General features: G+C 39.9%; 1 protein-coding gene across 2 annotated transcripts; it reads right to left on the bottom strand.

The window, feature by feature from the left end:
- Positions 1-1,195: 1,195 nt before the first annotated feature.
- Positions 1,196-19,586, bottom strand: fbxl4 (F-box and leucine-rich repeat protein 4). Of its 2 annotated transcripts, none has more exons than XM_020091424.2 (9): positions 19,505-19,586; positions 17,363-18,002; positions 14,375-14,711; positions 12,347-12,591; positions 11,871-12,084; positions 9,047-9,118; positions 7,292-7,416; positions 6,618-6,805; positions 1,196-5,394 (listed from the first exon to the last, which is right to left on the bottom strand). In XM_020091424.2, the coding sequence occupies exons 1-9, from the start codon at positions 19,518-19,520 to the stop codon at positions 5,231-5,233; spliced, it is 2,001 nt and encodes a 666-aa protein (XP_019946983.1). In that variant the 5' UTR covers positions 19,521-19,586; the 3' UTR covers positions 1,196-5,230. The 2 variants fall into 2 exon arrangements, with proteins under 2 accessions (XP_019946983.1, XP_019946984.1); XM_020091425.2 differs by having other exon boundaries at positions 19,390-19,526.
- Between the last annotated feature and the right edge of the window lie 424 nt (positions 19,587-20,010).

Below are 20,010 nucleotides of genomic sequence, written 5' to 3'. Positions count from 1 at the left end.
AATGTTGGATTTATTATTCAGGAACAATATTTCCATCCATATATTCCCCCCGCAGATTCATCAGGCTACGTCTGTAAGCGCTTGAAAGACAAATAAAAAGCTGAACTAATTGCTGTGGATCCCCCCTGGATATATCAGCCTCACAGAGTGGCGTGACAGCAAGGAATCAAGCTGTAGCGCAGAGCGGAAAAGCCTCCATGAATCACGTTTGCATCCGTTCTCGTGCACACAGCAGCAGAGGCAGCAGCGGCGGTGTCGCTGGCTGAGGAATAATCATCGGGGAGGCAGTCCAAATTAATACTTCAGCCGAGGCCGCCTCGTTCTCCGTCATTAGGGCACATTACAGGGCCACAATATACATCATTAAACCAGGCATAAACAATTCATTAAAACACAGTTAAGAAGACAAACTAATGTCACGTCTCCCTGTGGTATTAATAAACTGTAAAATAGCAGAGGGTTAAGGACATAAAGGATCATTCCACCACTGCTGTTCAGTCAGTCATCCTGACTAAAGGCTTCTCTAACCGTTGTGGATTCAGTAGAAGACCATGCTTTTCTCCCAGTCACACTTTACACTAGTCTACTGACAAGGCCTTGGCGTGACACAGAAACACAATTCACATTTGTATTGACAGTGATGGTTCACTGTGGCTGGAGAATAAGTAAGAAAGCCATATGAGCAAGTTAAAGGGATAGTTTCTCACTCATTATCTACTCAGCACTATGCCGATGGAGGAGTGGGTGTTTGAGCCCACAAAACACTTTTGATATTTCAAGGGTAAACAGTGTTGCAGCCGAATCTAATAAAATTGAAGTAAATGGCGACCACTTCTTCAAACGTAGACATTCAACTTAGACTCGAAAAGGCATCATTTACACCACGATGAACACATGAAAGGTTTCGAGTTTGAATGTCAGGGCTTACAGACACTTGGATGACACCACAGGAGCAGTATGGGGGGATTTTATGTTTTTGTCTGTTGTTCTTTTTTTTTTTTTTACATTTTGAAGAATAGGTCACCATTTACCTCAAAGTGTATTGGATTTGGCTGCAACACTATTTACCCCTGAAACTCCAAAAGTGTTTTATGGACTCAAACACTTCCCTTTAATGCATCTTTAGCAATGAAGCAAATATGTCCTTTAAGGATTGCAAGAGAACTGTGGAGTCACAGAGCAAGGGAGCCTTTAGTGCCGGTCATCAGCCTTCTGTTTATTTAAAATCTGGCGAAAGTGAAGCACCCGGTTTCATCATGACAGGGGCACAACCTTTTAACTAAACAGTGGTGTTCACGGTGTTAGCATCACTGCATGTCCAACCCACAGCACAAAGGCTGACCGCACAGCCAGACAGGGAGGAGAGAAAATGCATATTCTTGAAAGAGAAGCAGGGTCATCCCAGTCACTCAAGGTGGCAAACAAATATAACACATAAGTAATGATCTTGAAAAATACTTGTCTTGGGTGGGCCAGTAAAAACCCTGACTTACACAATACTTAGCTTCCAGTCACCCAGCAATAATACAAATGTTTTCATCTTCGGTTGTCTGATTCCAACTCTCTGGGGTAATATTTTCATCATCCATAAGCCCTCATAGAAACACAAAATAATGTCATACTGAAAAAAAAAAAGGAAATTATACATTTCAACAAAACTATCATTGTAATGGTACAGTCCAGCATTTTATGGGTTTTCCTTAAACCAATTATTGCATTGGATGATTGATATCTGTTGGATTTCAGGCTCATCCTGCACCAGGCTTCTGTCAGGACTTTCTCCTAACTTAGCAAAAAGGATCAGCGATACCGTTAGCATCAGTTCATCAGTCCCCCAACAGCATTTTTTCTTTTCGTTGATGGAGCTAAATTACCCCGAAGCAGGAGATACTTCCGTTCTTTGTAGGCTACATAGCTAAGTGTAGGACATACTTCTGTTCTTTGTACTAAGCTAGGCTAAAGTCCTCCCATCCTCTGTGCTAAACTAGGCGAGACCTCCTGAATGCATCATTCCTCTCATTAGACTTTGGGTAAGAAAACAAAATGCTGTATTTCCCAAATTGCAAAGTAGAGTTTCTTTATATCAGGATAATGATTTTGAATAGTATTTTCATCACACAGGGATCAATATAAATAAATATTGTTTTGCATATTAATTAACATGGCTGATATACAACATATGGCATATAAACTGGTCAAATACAGCAGTGAAACTAATGACCATGTTTCTGTGTATTACTTTGGTTGAAGGGCATAAAAGTAAAGCACGTCACTACAATCTATATCACATGGACACCACACCACATTCAAACTGGAGTATAAGGCACAAATATTGACCAAACGCATGTGCTTTAAAGAAAACTTCAAGTTTTTTTTTTCCAGAAAAAAGAAAAGAAATGCTTTTCTAGCACTTCAGCCACATTGCAACTGTGGCTTTATAAATTGCAAAAATCAAATAATTAATTACAGGAATATATTTTTCATAATCATATAATTAATGCAACATTCAACACCCAATAAGCTGTAATTCTAAACTGTGTATCAGTCACTTCAGTGCTGATTATCATTTATGTTGTGTGTTTGTTGGTCAAGATCAACACCTACAGCAGGTTACTTCAAAGCTGAGTCAGTCTTGTGTTACTGTCTATTAAGATGTGCTGGTTTCTGGAATAAAATATCGATAAAAAAAAATTCAAACCAGATGAAATATATAACCCCTGAGTTACAGGACAAATACTGAGATCACATAGGGCATTTACACTGTGTCATTTTGACCTGACTCTACTTCATTCACAGAACTCCTCCATCAGTTTGGTGGTGAGCACAGTAAGTTGGTGGCTGTAATCAAACAACTTGTGAATAATAAGAGGAAAAACATGCAACATCACCAAAGAACTGTGGAACATGTGACATTCAAACTTGAGCTTTGGAGACAAAATTCTCAACATCGTAAAAACCCAGGACCTCCGCATACTTTCAAATTAAATGTCCAAAACAACTAAATGACCTGTATGGCTTGAGCATAGTCGATTATCAATCACTCTGATTACAAGTAACATTGGCCAGGCTTTTTTTTTGCCTTTTTTTTTGCTTGACTTGAGCCAGAAAAAGAATTATTTCATTAAAAACTTAAGAAACACATCATTTTGGGCAGATTTAAACAGAAGTCAACCCAACGCAGGTTACATCGACAAATCTGTCTCAAATTCAGTTAAGCCTTTCATTTCTCATTACATGATAATCCTGGTATTTTTAACAGGCTCCATTTTTTGGGTCTAAATAATTTATAGGGGAAAAAGGTTTGGAATTGGTCCAATATTTAGCAATAATTCTATAACCAGCAATCGCAAAATAACTGCTTTGCAATCCATCTGATTGTTTGTCAGTGTCAAAGTACATCCATTCAGAGTGCTTGTCTGCAGTCTAGTGTGTCTGACACTGTATAGAAAAGATCCAAACCTTTCTGTTGAAGAGCAAGATCCTTTTTGTTTCACCAGTAACAAGCTCCGTTCAAAGACACCAAACTACAATGACAAAAACAGTCATTGAACACAGGCTCACACTGCCGGGACCATTTTGACCAGGATGACAATACTGCCAGTCATATAGAGAAAAAGAATCCGTGTTCGGCTAAATGACTGTTTTTCTCAAAGGAGTCTGGTGGTTTTGAACAAAGCGCTATTAAAGCCATTATAAAAAAGGATCTAACTCTTTAACAAGGTCTATCTCTGTAGGGATCCTTTCCACAAAGTTGTCAGACTCTTGTAATAACAATCTGAGCCTGGGGGCAAAGAAAAGCACTTTTTGGGGACATACTTTGATGCAGACTACTGCAGATGATTTCCTTGCAGATATCATCAGGATCATGCTTCCCCCAAATTTTTGTCCCTAATATTCATTTAGACACAAAAAAATAGTGCCCAGGTTTGAAAATACTGAAATTATCCTCAATCACCTACCATGCCAAAAAGCTAAGTTAACACAATTTTCTGGTTTATATATAATTATTTTATCCATCTGCAAAGTAAAACAATTTTATATTTTTAAATCAGATACATTAGACCTGTCTGGTTGACAGAATAGTCACTTCATCAATTAGCCAACTGAGAGTAAATTAATTTAAAATTTAAGGTGATTGACTAACACAAAAAAGATGTCAAACAGTCAATGGTTTAGCTTCTTCCAGGAGGCAATTAGCTGGTCTTCTCTGTCTCATACCACTGTAAATTTAGGTTTCAATCTGTTCAAGTGTTATTTCTTACTGCTTTTTTATTTTTATTTTAAATGATTCACTCTGTCTGCGGTTGATTTGATGCCCTGGGTGCTTTTTCTACGTCTGCATTTGTGGCATGTGTAAATCAAAACTCATTTAGTTTCAGTTTAGTTTTCAACTTCTCACACGTTTCTGGATGAGTACATGTTGTAGGTGTATCTCAGGCGCAGGGACAGTTGACATTTTACTCTTACTATTTTAGTTCAAGTGTGAGATTAAGCAGTCAGTTTGCAGCAACACATACCCAGTTATACCCCCATTTAGGTTTGAGACGACACAGTCCACTCAGAAGGGTGTGTAAAATGAAGCTGCATTCACTGCCTTTGACACCCCGGTTACCAGGTATGAATTCTTAAATCAAAATCAAAACGATTTAATGTTGACAGGTGCCATCAGAGTGACCCTCAATCATTTAAAGAGCTTGTTTTCAGCACATTCTGACAAGGCACTGACCAAGGCCCTGATCTTTAAATGTGTAACCAGCGAACATGAGTATGTGGTTACCAAACACAAGTTTTGTTTCTCACAGTTTTCCTTAAGGGTGAGTTTCACACTTTTTTTGTCCAATTTTGTTGCACTCACACAATGTTCATGGGAGGATTGTTTGTGTGTCTTGCGTCCAGTAGGAAGGCATATTTTACAGCTTTTCTCTTGGCAATACATACAGTAAGTGGTGATTCATATTTTTGGAAGATGCAGCATCTTTCCTGCTAATTTCAAGTGTCCAAAAATATTAACAACAAAAAAAGTCTCACATTCTGTAATCCTTTAACTAGCAGTCTGTAGTTGTTAGCATCCAGCCAGTTCATCCAAAGAACATCCTTTGTTTACTGACCACTGAAAGATCTTGTCTGTGACACAGATGCAGGCAGGTTCAAAGTCTCCTCCAGTATCTGACTCACTCTGAGGCAGTGTTTGCTGATGAGCACCTCCCCACTCTTACTTCCTCTGCTGGGGTCACTGAGTGAAACTTTTCTTGATGGCAACATTGGGGAAGAGGCCACAGAGCTCCTGGACGACCCGCATGTCTATCTGGGAGCAGAAGGAGACGTCCAGGAGGAGAAGCCGAGGACACGACTGGAGTAGCTTCTTCAGCGAAGTGGCACTCACCAACCGTGTACCTGTCCAAGAGACAAGTCACGAGAGGGAAAGGAGAATATGTTACAAAAACAAACATAAGCAAAGAAATACAAGGCAAATAATGGAAGTAAGTCTGCAAATTTCTGAAATTCTAAAACATAGAAAAAAAAAACCTAAAGGCAGGAAGGAAAAACTCTTTACTAGGAAAATATACATCACAATAAAGAAAACTGTGAATACACTATAAATATGTAAATGTGCAAAGCCAGGTTAAAAACCTGCCAACAAAAAGCGAACGAAAAGCTGTATGGCTAAACTTTACATGACTGATTATATGCCCCTGGTGAATCCTGACATTAGCGGCTGGTTGGTAATTTATAGAAATTGCAATATATCCAATATTACCAATAATATTTAGAACTGCATCATATTAAAGACACAGTCCAGACCAAAATAGCATGCTTCATGTTTATTGCATACAACTGGTGATTCACTATAGGAGTGTGTTACAGTCATTGTGCTATATCTGATAACGGAAATCTAAATTTTCCTACAGGCCACTGATCTGTTTTATATGTAAATAATCTTTTCTTTTTATTTATTACTTGAAGGCTGCATAGCCACGGTTGGTTTTTTTATGTTCAAATATTTTTATAAAGGAGTGTGTGTTGAATTAAATGGGATTCAAAGTTTTTTTTTTGTTCTTTGTCGTGGTATTGAAATGGGTGTCGAGAACTTGAAATTTCATGGTATTGGTATTGACTACTACATGTTTGGTATCATGACATACCCACATGTACCTGTATATTTACATGGCTATAAATTATAGCATTAATATTCTCAAATCAAAACGTAATGAGAAAACATAAATCAAAGGCAAAAACAAGAATTATTTTTCCATGAGCATGGACACATGTAGTGTAACCATGCAAAAATATGTCCACGATTCTTTGATGCAGTCTCTTATTCATTCATGCAATGATCTATGGCTGAGAACAAGACAACAGAGTTGGGAGTAATTCCATTATACATGATTATGTTTGCATATTTGTGTGACTTTGATTCTGTCTTCAGAGGTTGCTGCTGTGAATCTGCTGTTCGCTATGACACCTGACCACGTCCCACATTGGAAATGCTATGCTAAATGTGAAGTTTACTTGAAAAAAACATTAGCAGCTTTAGTTGCACGAGCTATTAATAAATCATTAATAAATAACAAATGTTTGTGAAGGGATTTCCACATATGTGTGAGATCAGTGTTTACCCAGTATGTCGAGGTGCTGCAGTGAGGGGCAGCTGGCGGCCAGCTCCTCTATGTCGGAGTCGCAGACGGTGCGGTTGGCGGTGAGGAAGAGTTTGCGCAAGCGTGGGAGGCTGCGGGCGAGGTGCTGGAAACATCCAGTGCTGCTCTGTAATGTGGGACACCATCCCAGGTCTAACTCCTCCAGCATCCTGAACAAACGCAGACCAAATTCACATTCACGTGGAATCAGATGTGATCAGCAACCTTTCAGTTGTCAGTCTGCCTGTCTATCTATTGTCACCAAACATTGAATAAGCAGGTGAACAGCACTTTGTGTAGCAGCGTTGGCGCAGCTTTAGGGTTCTTTGAAATGAGTCCTACACCTTTATCTGCCACTGCTCAATAACTACAGGTCACATTTACAGTTTCAAAAAAAAAGCAGGAACCAGCATCACCACAGAACAAACAGGCAATCTGTCCGTATTTTTTTGGCTAACCCTTAGCACAAACCTACATTCACATATGTATTGCTAAGGGTGCAAGAAAGCGCAGTTTCGAATTTGGTGCGATTTGAGCATGTGATACGTTCAAAGGCCTGATGAAAACTGTGTTTGTTCAACTATGTTTGTTCCCCTCTGCGATGAGAAGTGTAAGATAAACATTTTCAAAGCATGGAACACAACTGCACTGCCTACCTGCAGCCAGAGACGAGCTCGGCCAGACCTCGATCTGTCAGGTTTCTGCAGCGCCACAGGTCCAGTGAGCAGAGGGAGCGGCAGCGGGCAGCCAGCATGCTGGCCACAACGTCACAGTCCTCAATCTGCAGGAGAGACAGCTTTAAACATCCACTTTCACTAAGCAGGGTGTCTGTCCGTTGTTTTGAGAGCTGCGGCCTGTTCATAGTTTCACAGGGATTCTTTGGAGGAAGAAATGGGCTCTCAGAGTATTAAATAATTTTCAATGGCTACTATGTTTGTCTAAGGGACACTATCAAGAAGCAGAGAGAGATTCTGTGGAGTTTACGTCCAATACTTTAGATACTATAAAAATGTCTGTGTATTTCATGCAGTCACAGAATTCAGGGATCTGCCTTGAGGATGCCATGACAGAGGACCTATATAAATTGATGGACTGAGAAAATGATACTATGAAGGGGAATAAGGTAATGAGCAAGTAACTACTTTCCTAACTCCCAACAAACTTTTGAAATGCAGCAACAATAAAAAGCTGAGTAGCTGTATCGGCTGGTTTGAAGCACATAACCTCCCTCTCAAGAGGAAACAAAGCTCCAAGAGAGAACATCATCATCATCAAAAAAGAAAATGATATAGTCTTTCAAGAAGTGATTTGTGTTTGCGGGACTGTTATTGTTCTTTGGTGTCAGGTAATGTTGGCCATATTTCATCCTTTCATCCAAAGATGAAAGCAAAGAAATGCAATTTAGCAGCCAAACAGCCAGTGCAGGCACCTTACCCACAGAAATAACAGCATGCAAAACATTTACCGAGGGTTCGCAGTGGACGGTTATTAAATCTTCGGCTGAAGGAGTTGCTGTCATTATGTATTTCCATTCCATCCCTAATGACGACACTTTGTGTCTTAAGAAAAAAAGATTTGGATTTCCATATTTTTTTATTTGCAACGACCTAATTTGCATCAAATATGAATCAATTGGATGGAAACTCAGCTAATGACAAGGTGTGTGGTCGAGTTATTTTGTCAGTTAAAGACTGGCAGAGTGAATAAGTGAACAAAGTGATATATTTTATAAAATTGAATATAAAAGGGACTAGCCCCTTCCTGATACCAATTCTGATACCTGGACTTTGCATATCGGTCAGTACAGAGTATAGATCAGATACAAGCACATTTAAATAAAAAACAACGTAACATATTTTAACAGCTTTGCTACAAACCCTGAAAGGAAACTATGATTGCTATCATTGTTGGCCTGGCGCAGGTTAAACACAGAAAAAACAAATATATAAGGAGAATGATGCTATAGAACTTCTTTTATAATATGGTTTCACCATCATAACTGTAAAAAGTGACAAAGTGACAAAATCTAAATAACTGTAACGCTAAAGTTCACAAATTACTGGACTTAATCAATGGACTGCTTTTCAGTGGTTTGATGCTCAAGTCGGCTTTTTACCAACTGAAAAAACATCAAATTGCCATCTTTACATATTAGTTTTTGTACAAATTAAACAAATGAGTTTTTGATGTGCTGAGCAGAAGATTTTACATGGGGAAAAATGGGTACAGGTACAGCAGAGCACTTTACTCCAGTTTCCAGGCTTAAGGCTTAGGGACTGCTGGATGAAGCCTGACAGATCCACAGACTATAAAAGAACATCTAGTTTGTGTGTCTGTGTGTGTGCGTGTGTTGGTGTCTGTGTGTGTGTGTGTGTGTGTGTGTGTCTGTGTGTGTTTGTGTTTATTCTTACCCTCACACAGCTCCCTAGGTTGAGGTGCTTCAGCTCTATGCAGAAAGTCAGGATGCTTAGAATAGCTGTTTGCTGGAGATATAAGGAGAAAGAAAGTCACAGGGTTAGTGACTTATGCTTCGAAAGTGTAATTCATTTAAACTGTGATGGGGTTATATTTAGAAACAGCAGCAATATGTATTAGAATTAGACTACAGCAGGTAAAAATAATGCTCAAAACAGCTGGAAAAGATAAATAAATTACTGCTGTATTGGAGCAACACGATCAACAACAGAGTAAAGCCCTGATATCTGATCTGAGTGTAATTCTATAAGAGGTATGCATCCAAATAACAAAATACACTTAAATAATAATAACAGGTCTGATCATGCCATCCTAAGTCCTTCCAAAATGATTTCCTGCCTGCTGCCTGACACACTCAGGTAACATTTGCTGTATGTGAGGGAATTTAATATTGCAGAAAATATTTTGTTCACATCTCCCCACAAAGTCAGCATAGCAAGGACAGAGGTCTCTCCAGGGGAGCTGCAGCTAGAAGGGAGATATGGGAATTCAAAACTGCACTAGCCAACACATGAACCTCAGTGGCAGGAGAAAGTGTCAGACATGAAAGGAAAAGCCTCTTGTGTGTTTGGTGTGCATACTCAGACTAGTCGCTGGCATCTTTATAAACGCCTCTCTGCGGCAAGCAAGCCATTTAATTAGAACAGTGACAGGGTAATGACAGCTGAGATGTCAGGGCTTAAAACAGACACACAGCTCGCTCTGTCTGCCTGGGTACAAACAACTTGCAGCATGTTGCTTGGCTCCACCACAGAAACTCGACACTGCCTCGTGCTGCTCTGAAAGACAGCAAACACTGGAGATACGCTGAGGTGTAACACCAAAACACAAGACAGCGGTTTTACACATCAGACAGGCTTGAACCTGCACATATGTAGTATGTGTCTTTAAGACCCCCTGAGCTCAAGAGTTGTTCATGTTCACCCACTACATCAAATAATTACCTGATTCCACCAAAAAACATGTATCATCAAATAAGCAGATTGTGGGAAAAGATATTAGCTCTCCACCCTGACAGGGCTTCTTACAGTTTGATTCAAATGAAGATCAAAGTGTATGTGTTCTTATGTATGAAGCTATCCAATGGCTTCGATCAAATTAAACATTTGTGAAAGAGGTTTACCTCTTTTTGAAACCATCAAAATGACAATGTAAGAATGGAAAATTGTGACTCTGGGTGCTTGTTAATTTATGCAAGCTGTGATGAAGGGTCATGTAGGAAGTAGTGGTGAAGGAAGTAGCTACATGCTACTTAAGTAAAAGTGCAAATAAATAGACAAAATGTACTTGAGTAAAGGTAAAATTACCACATTAACATTCTACTTAAGTAAAAATAAGTACTTGCTTTTAAATATAATCAAAGTATTAAAAGTAAAAGTACTTGTTGAGTCTACCCTATTCCCTAATGCAACATGCAACTACATCAACTGTGCCAACTGTAAATTTTGTTTGATAAAAAATCGTTAATTCTCTATCATACTAATAAAGAATGCTGCATATAATGCTAGTGAAAACATTTCACTGTCGTATTAATCAATGGCTGAGTCTCAGTCGCGGTCTCTTTTGAATCCATTTAAGGTGTTTCTTAATCAGTGATGCTGCTGCAGGAGGAGGTGGGCTCTAATGTTACCTGCCTGTTCAGATTGGATCAGTGGACCAATTCCCTTCTCATTATTGATTATTTTCAGAAAACAATCTGAACATCTGGTAATGGAATACTTTTAGCAGAGTAGAAAGTACAGATACTGGTCGATATATGTACTGGAGTAAAAGTGAAATCTACTTACTACTTAAGTAAAGATACATGAAAATGTAATTAAATACAGTAAATAGGTAAATGTACTTCTCTACATTCCTGATGTAAAGAATGGTCAGCCTGATGGTGACCCATTCTTAAAATCACAAGGCTAAAAACCTCAAGCAGTCTTGGCTTCTTCTAATCTTCTCTTTTCAAAGATCAGACATGCTGTATTTTTTGACCCAGATATCGTGCATGCTATTGAAAAATGTGATCACTGCCATCTGCTGCCTTGTAATTTGGCACAGAGATATCTAAACGAATCTGATCTTTGGTACAGAGTTGAGGCAACTTTGTTTTCTTATGTCTCAGTGACCAGCTGACACCTGATTTGCATCTGTTTAAGGAGATTCGTGCAAATGAATGTGCAGACAGCTGAATGAAGTCACTGTGGAAATATCTCACCCAGCCAACATGTGCTGCTATAGTGCAAAAACTGTTACACCTACTAAAGTCGTTACATTTTCAGGGCCAGTTTTGATAAAACGCAAGCGGAAGAAGAACCATTTAAACAAGGTTGTGCAGGACTGAATCCTTGGACAGGAACAAGAGCACATTATGATGCCTAAAAAACATTGCACACCTCTAGTTTAACCTAACAAAGTATTAGAATTGTCCTCAATACATTGTACTATGTCAATTAAAAGAGCTAGAAAACACCAGTGTTTTCCTATTGCTGAAACAGCTCATAAGTATAATATGCTTGATCTTTGTTAATTGATTTATTAATTTCTATAATATTGGATGATTTTACTTGTTCAGACTCAGACATCAATAAAATAAAAAATTGGCACAAATAGAGGCATATGAGGTACTTCTTTAAGGTAGCTCCACAACATGTATATCTCTATATTACAAACAGCCAGGGCAACCAGTTAAGAAAAAGAGAATCAGTGGACCTTCAGAAACTAAACAGAACAGATTATGTCTGCAGTTGAAAATGTGATTTAGATTGAGCCTACCTCTATCTTGGTCCGATAGAGCACCAGCCGGCGGAGGCGGGTTAGTTTAGAGATGTGAGAGAAGGCCTGTGAGTGTAGGCGGTCACAGGAGGACAGGTTGAGCTCTTGCAGCTCTGGACAAGTCTGAGAGATGACCTCCAGACAGGCCTCATTCAGAAAATGGCAGCAAGACAGCTCTAGACAGACCAAGCTCGCGCCACACGCCTTCATGAAACTGAGGAGGGAGATGTGGGGATAGAAAAAGAATCAAGATTAATCTCATAGCACATACCTAGTCCTTCGCCTCCTTATTTCTAATAATATTGCTAATCTTTTTTCAGGATCTCTTCTTTTATTTTTGGGGATGACAGAAAACAATGTTACCTTACTATGTCCCTCAGTCAAAACTATGAATATGTTTATTCCTTTATGCATATTTGCTAGTTTTACAAGGTCATTTCAATTTTCTAGCATTTATGGGCCACTGACAGTCTGACCTGCTGAAGCCAGTGAGGGTAAGAGTGTTGCGGTTGCCAGTCCAGGACAGGTTGAGCCTCTGGAGGAGGGTGCAGCGGCTCTGCAGGTGTCCCAGGGAAGCGTCACTCAGCCTGGCCCAGTAGGGCTGAAGACTCAGTTGGGTGTACTGCAGCGGGTCACAGCAGTGCTGGTGCAGCAGCTTACAGCTCTGGGCCAGACGGCAGAGGTCTGGCAGGGTCAGGTGGCTCAGTATCAGCTGAATGAGCTGTGGATGGAAGACAAGGAGCAGGATTAGAAGAGGAGAGGAGAAAGGAAAGGGTAAGATTTGAGAGGGGGGCAACAGAAAGACAAAAGGTGTGACTGGAAAAGGAGTTGTGCAAATCCAGCATATAACACAAAACTCTAGAGAAGTAGGACCTTGTAGAGAACAGAAAACAACATAGAGTAAAGAATGTTAATTGTGTCCCTCCTAGAAGCAGATCCAAATAGTGGTTATCTGGGACACAAAGCAATGATTGCAGGATCAGTGGCGAGGTGAGCCAGCTTGTTTTACACTTGTTCATGTGCCTCTCAAAGTGCGTGTGAGTGTGTGTGTGTATGTGTGTGTGTGTGTGTTGTATTTTATTAACAATACAGCGTTCAAGCGGGTATCAGCCGACAGATAATAGCTATATTGTGTTTCTGAGACAAACCCAGACGATTGTGAAGACTGCTGTTAATGGCAGCGGTTTGGAGAAGAGATGAGAGAATGAAAATCAAGAACACTGCTGGTGTTTTGAAGCTCGCCTCAGACGACATGATGCGTCAGTACGGCATGAAAATGACTCTGTGTCCGAGAGTGTACGCAAGATCAAGTGTCACTACAGGCCCAGGCCACAATGTGCATGTGTTTTTGTGGAATACTGTTTAATGGAGTGTGTACATACACAGGGTACACATATTGATTTTTGAAGTACATACTGCAAATTCTTATTGCATTGTTATATCATATCAAGTTAATATTAAAATCTATTGATTGAAATTAAGGGCTTGTGGAATCTAAGTTGTAAAATTCAGTGTGCGCTTTTTATTTTCCTTAATACATTTTAGCCAATGATTCATGTTACTATGTATGTTTTTGTTTCAATCTGGCTTTAGTATGTGTGTGTATTTATATTTGAAACTTTTTTGAATTTACTGCTACCCATCTTGACCAGTACTCCCTGGCAGAAGCAAGTTAATCTTCCTGGTTAAATAAAGGATAAATTCAAAAATGAAATATTATCAAGTTTCATTGAATCGGATTTGGTGTTCAATACAGGGATTCCCCTATTCATCCTTTTTTGTTCATGTAGAGTATATGGCAGTCAGAAAAGCCATATGCATGAGTTTCAGTTATGGTTTTGATGTCTTCATTGGAAACATCACATTTCAGTCAGAAAAAGTCACACTGGCTTAGAAGCTTAGTTATTAAATGCCACCAAATCGCAGAGTGTCTCTCCAACCGGACCCTGGGACCAGCGTGGGAGGCGTACCGAACTGCCTCGTCCTGCACACAGTATATCCCCTTGCATGTGCATACAGATATTTTAAAACGAGTGCCAACTGCTAGAAATGTTCAAAATGTAAGGCTGTGAAGGTGTTAGTCAACAGATGGCTCTTCAGCAACTGTTATAATAATCATCATTAAGTTACACACTCAGGTTCAAAGTTTCAAATGTCCGGATTTGCTGCTTTTCTATTTTAAAATTGTAAATGTGTTTTGGCTTTTGACCATCTGTAAGACAGTGCATATCTCCGCCATGGCCCACCAGTAACCTTAAATCCTAGCCAAACTAAATTGCACATACTCATTGATATATCAACAGCAGACTGATATCAGTCCTCTATCAATTTCCAAGGTTTCCAAGAGAATGATGCATGGATCTTGATGAAAGATTAGGATTTCATGATCTGCATTATTTTGAGCTATTAAAACAATGCAGATTTATTCAATTTTAGGGGACTGTTGGGCCTTGAAAGAGGTGTACGCTCTACAGAGTGACAGTATAGTTCTGCTGTGTAATTACCTCATAGGGCAGCTTGTCAAAGTAGCCATTTCCTGTCCTCTGGTGCTTGCCGTCACCTCCCTGTCTGAAAGGAAGCCCCACATCAGACAGCTCCTCCTCGCTGTCACTCAGGTCACTGATGTCGATGATGGGCATCTTATACAGGGCCAGCATGGGCCTCTCTTTTACCCCACGGAGAATAACAGCATCCAGCTCGGTGTAGTACTCCAGCAGAGAACTGTTGACCTCCAGACGCAACAGGTTGGTGGGGAAGTTGATATGTTTGATGTTGGGGGAAAACTGGCGTGCCTGAGGTGTCAGCACCTTGGTGGGCTCCCCTGACCAGAGCACCTCCCACCTGGACAAGAGAAAGTTTACATAGCAGTTGCCCATAAGGCTACACCAACCTTTGAGATTTCCAACAGGGGCCATAATCGTAGAAGGAGAGAAGTGTGAGCAACCACTGAAAATAGGCCCATAACTCAATTGAATGTTGCTGATTTGTGAACCTCAACATCAAGTTGTCTCTAGATTATAGCAAGCAGAAGATACAATTCTTAGATCTAACTTTTTTCAAAGACAATCAAGGGACCTTGCATACATCAATATTTCAGAAACCTACTGACAGAAATACCATACTACATGCAAACAGTTTCCATCCAAAGTGGCTTATAGAAAATCTGCCTTTTGACCAGTTTCAACGAATATGCAAAATCTGTGACAAGGAAAATGAGTTTGAAGCCAAATGAAAAGAAATGGTGTCATGTGGTGTCATCCACGAAGAGGAATATACTAACTCTATGCTGTGGAAAGCATGCACTACGGCCAAACATCTAGACAGACAAACTTTACAGACTAGCCGAACAAAAATATGGCATCCGCACAGGTAATGTCAACTCTCCCATGGCTAGACATTATCTGGCCTTCCATAACCGTTAACCATCCACACTACAAAACTTTGGTATTGACCACATCCCTGTTTTCATCCCAGGTGAGAGACAAAGTAAACTAAACCAATGGGAAGATTGTTTGATCCTTAAATCACAGGCTAGACAATACCCAGGCTTAAATGCGGATTCAGGTTTGAGTGTTTTTGTAAATAACATTTGTTAACTTGTATTTTGTAATTTGTCTGTTCACATGTATTATATTGTTTTTTGATTAATTATTTGTCATTGTTTATAAGTATTATGTTGTTCCTTGATTAATATGTTGAGCTAAACATCACCATCTGCTGGAGTTTTGATGTGCCCACACACTTTAGACTACAACCCCATTTCTGTTTGGCAGTTTTCCTATTGGCTTAATAGCACTACAAAACGGAACCATTGAATCCAAAGAATCATTATTATAATTAAATTGAAAATATCTAATTATATGCCCAGTAATGTATTTACATATAAATACATTTATTTTATTAAGAAATATTAGGCTGAAATACAATATATTCATCATGGATTACTCTCATTGTGTTATGGAGAAGATAAAATGAGGAGATGTCACCAATCAAAGATTGAGGTACTTTTTAATCTGGTTAATGACCAGCAGGACTGGGGTTTGCTGATAATCAGGTTCTCATTCGGTAAAAAAATGATCAGGTTGGTTTCACATGAGTAAAATCTTTCTGTACCTATTCTTGATATTTACTCACAGCAGAATCACTGAAACAGAGGGTTAAGCTCATCGTAAAAAAACTGCCTTACCCATCATTATTATCCCCTTAAACATAATTTATACTTTAGCTATGATGCTTGTCCTACAAAAGACCAAAACCCAATTTCACCCAGAGTCCATTCTAAACGTACCCTCTGTAGTTAATCTGACTTGCCTGTTAGTGGAATCGTTATACCTGTTTAAATAGACATTTTATCAAACCTCTTTGTTTGACTGATGGAAAAAAGAAACCCTTCTGGGATTCTATAGAAACAAGTTCCTCAAGTAGTAATGAACATTCCAGATCATTTGTTGATATCTTCCTAGGTTTTCGCTTAAATTTGTTCTAAGGCTCTAAAAAAATACTTGTAAGGTTTGTGTGTTCTTAAAACCACAGAATTGTTCATCATTAAGTTTGTATAAAGATTCATCCTCTTGTAAACTGATAATGTATGCATGCTGCTCTCTGTATAGGTATACCCCCATAAAATCTAAAGATGGTGAATGAAGACATAAGACCTAAAGTGGAGGCACTGCAGCAGGAAGTAAACAGAAAACGAGCAATCATGTTTAATAGAGTTGGTAGATATAAAATACAAAAATGGGATGCTTTAATATGTGTAGTTAATGCTTTGTCAAGAGAAGCATGCACCACTGATAATTGAGCTCAAAGAAAACATTGCTAAACACAAAAGAGACACATTGTCCACTTGAGGAGGAAAGACTCATCCAGAGTGATCTGAGCTGAACCTGCATGTCATCAGGGGCATTCATGTAAATACAGCATCCTTTGGTGTGCCATCCGCTGAGAATTTGATCATAGGAAGATGTGTTCCCTCCTCAAGGCACAATCTGCAGCATCTCAATGCCATTGTGCTGGTGGACCTCGCGTGCAGAAATAAGTCTACTCTGGGCCTATAATTAGTGTGATCAATCGTTGATTATTGCATGCTAATTCAATAATTGAAGTGATGGTGAAGTATGCATTTGTTTATTTTGAAAGGCCACAATGCTTCACAAAATACAGAAAATAATCATTTAAGAAAATGCACTATAGCATAAACATGACAGCCCTCTAACAAGCAAAAGTGTGCTCGTGAGTGGGTGTGTATTCTGTTCTTACCTTAAAACATATCACAAATAAACCTGCATAAGTGAGTTCTGAGAAAAAGATTCCTCTGAAGAATAATTGGTGAGATATGCTGTATGTAATAAACCCCAATTAATGTCATATGAGATTAATTATATAATGTGTATCAGGCCGCAAGAACTGCTGGTGCTGCATGGTTTTCTTAGACAGATTAATCACATTAATATCTGACATGATTGTTTTCCACAACAGATAACTGTTATTACCTGACATCAGTAGGTGGATTCTGGGAGAAGGGGTTGTGAGAGCAGGCCAGGATCTGGACGATGGCTCCTGGGTAATATGTCTCAAGCACTTCCACGGCTGTAGGATAGACAGGCTCCTCAAAGCCAAGCTCAATATAATCCTGGCTGTAGAAGCCTTTAGGGGTGCGGCGGAAAGGTGGTGGAGCACTGGCACACTGTTCCCACCATGTCCCATATGCTCGGAATACAGCTGTCTGTGTGAAGTCCCCTGAGCTCGGGTACACGTTGGGTACCCCTGCCAAGTTCCACATGGTGTAGGACATGCTATTCTCACTGCCATAGTGAGAGCTGAAGTCAAGAACCTCCTTAGCATACTGCTCCACCTCCACACTGACCGGCAAGACCGCTCGCTGGCCCGATTCCACAGCCCGTCGACTGGTCAGCGCCTCACCTCGAGTCCCACTCCTGGAGCGTCGCCGTAAACAGATATAGTAAAACATGCTCAGGAGGGTTAACATAGGTAACTCTGGGGCTGATGGAGGATGAGAGGAGAAACCGGGACTAGGGGGAGGAAGAGCCTCTGCCTGGTAGAGGCACACTGGTCTCAAGGGCTGGGGATGTGCAAAGTGATGTTGAGAGGCCTGGCCACATACTACATGACCTGTGGGTGAGGCAGAGAAAAAACATGTACAAGAATGAGAACAATAAGACAGCAAGCCTAAGTATATAAACGTATGCTTATCCATTTTACAAAAAATTTAAAGAAATTCTCGTCGAACAATTATATAAATATGCAGCTATTCCAGAAATGGAAAACTTCCGGTCTTTTAGTTTTAAAATGGAACACCCCAGATAATGAAAGCACTTTTTTCCCCTTTCCCCCCAGGCCTGTGACAGGGATCCTGCAGACAGGTATTCACACCATACCTGATGTCAGGCTCTGTAAGTGGCAGGACTGGCCTGCAGGATTGCCAGCTGCCTAACATTTTAGTAGCACTTTATTTAGTAACAACATGTGACTCAAACATAATGAATGAAGAGCCGCACACATTACATTTATTGTTTTTACATTGGCTCCCAGTTTGTTTTAAGATTGATTTTAAATGTTACAGACTACTTTTAGGGATCTTCATGGTCTGGCTACAAGTTATACCTCAGTTCTTTTAAATCCTCCATTACCTCTGAGCTTGCTATCTTTGTGAAAGGGTCTGCTATCACTTCCAGAATTTTGGCTGGAAATTAGGGGGGAGCATTTGCATCAGGGCTGTGGAATGACTTCCCTGATAAAATAAGGCTGTCTGAGATGGTGGCTTCTGTTATATTTCAGCTTAAAACTTACTATTTTCAGAAGACATCTTCCTGAATTTACTTGGGGTGCCAGGTTACCTTAGTCTACAATATCTATTGTTGTTGTTGTCATAACTCTTCATGTAATTCCTTCTGTATTCCAACCATTTGTTCTCTGTTGTGCAGCACTTCATGTGTTGAAACGTGATCTATAAATAAATGTAGCATTATTATGATAAATGAGGAGTCGAACCTGACGTATTCTGAACATGACTAACACCACCGCTACTAATCAGTCATGGAAACCCAAGTGAAACCCAAGTTGACATTTAAAACGTTGGCTTTAGCTCCAGTTTTTTAAAGAAGTGACGTGTAGCCCAAGCTCTGAGGTTGTCTGTACAGGAAACGAAGTCATCGGGGCCAGCCGGTTGTTAGTTAGCTTCGCTTTATCAATGCTGCAGAGGAATGGCTTCGCTCAGCTAACATGTCTTCTCTTGTATTGTTGCTGATCTACCAGCAAACTTTCTGAAGACCACGGTTCAATAACAACACCAACACGACCTAACAAGTGGAGTAACATCAGCTAGAGAGCAGGGGCTGGGCTACCTTCCCCCAGCGTATGTTGCTGGTGTTTAAGCTAAATAGCTAGTGTTAGCCAGCAATGGCTAGCTCGCCCACAGACAGCTGAGCTGTCATAACATGGCTGTTAGTCTCCGTAGATCGTGTAGCAATAATTAGCAGTCAAAGAGGACAGGACATACGTCAGATTTACGGTCAATGAGGATCGATACACCCATCCGCAGAGAGCAAAAGCGTTTCTTCCCGTTTCAGGATATCATGTTTTTCACCAAATCTCCCTGCTGTCCTGCCTTTTACCTTGTGATGCCTTCATGGACAGTCAGACAGCTCTAAACCCACTGCGCGCACATTATCAACCCTATCGATCGTGAAAACAATATCAGAAATATTGAAGGTTTCAATGATTTCAGGTTTTAGGTGGGCATTATTTTACGAACAACGTCCATGGCAGTGAAAGGTGTGGTCAGGAAAAGGCGATACATTCATTATAATTCCGTATTAAACTTTATTTCCCCGCTGCTGTACAAAACCGGTGGATATATTTTGGTTAGTCAAACGACTATTGAAAAAAAACAGTTTCATGTCGTCTCTGTTCATTTTTTGTTCAAAATTGATATCTCAATAGGTGTGTTTCGGGAAGTCACATTTTTGCAAAGCGTTACGTAGGAACTTTAAAAGCACCATCAGTTCCGTACAACGAATGATCAACATCCGGTGTGCGACTGTCCAGAGGGGTCCAGAAACAGTCTCAGGGATTCTCTCGTGTTTGTCCCTTGGAATCTTTTGGCGTTGGCTAATTTATT

This window comes from Paralichthys olivaceus, chromosome 13, assembly GCF_024713975.1.
Source record: "Paralichthys olivaceus isolate ysfri-2021 chromosome 13, ASM2471397v2, whole genome shotgun sequence".
NCBI classification, from domain to species: Eukaryota; Metazoa; Chordata; class Actinopteri; order Pleuronectiformes; family Paralichthyidae; genus Paralichthys; species Paralichthys olivaceus.
Note: the sequence above shows the minus strand (reverse complement) of the source record. Positions and strands in the feature narration are given on the sequence as shown.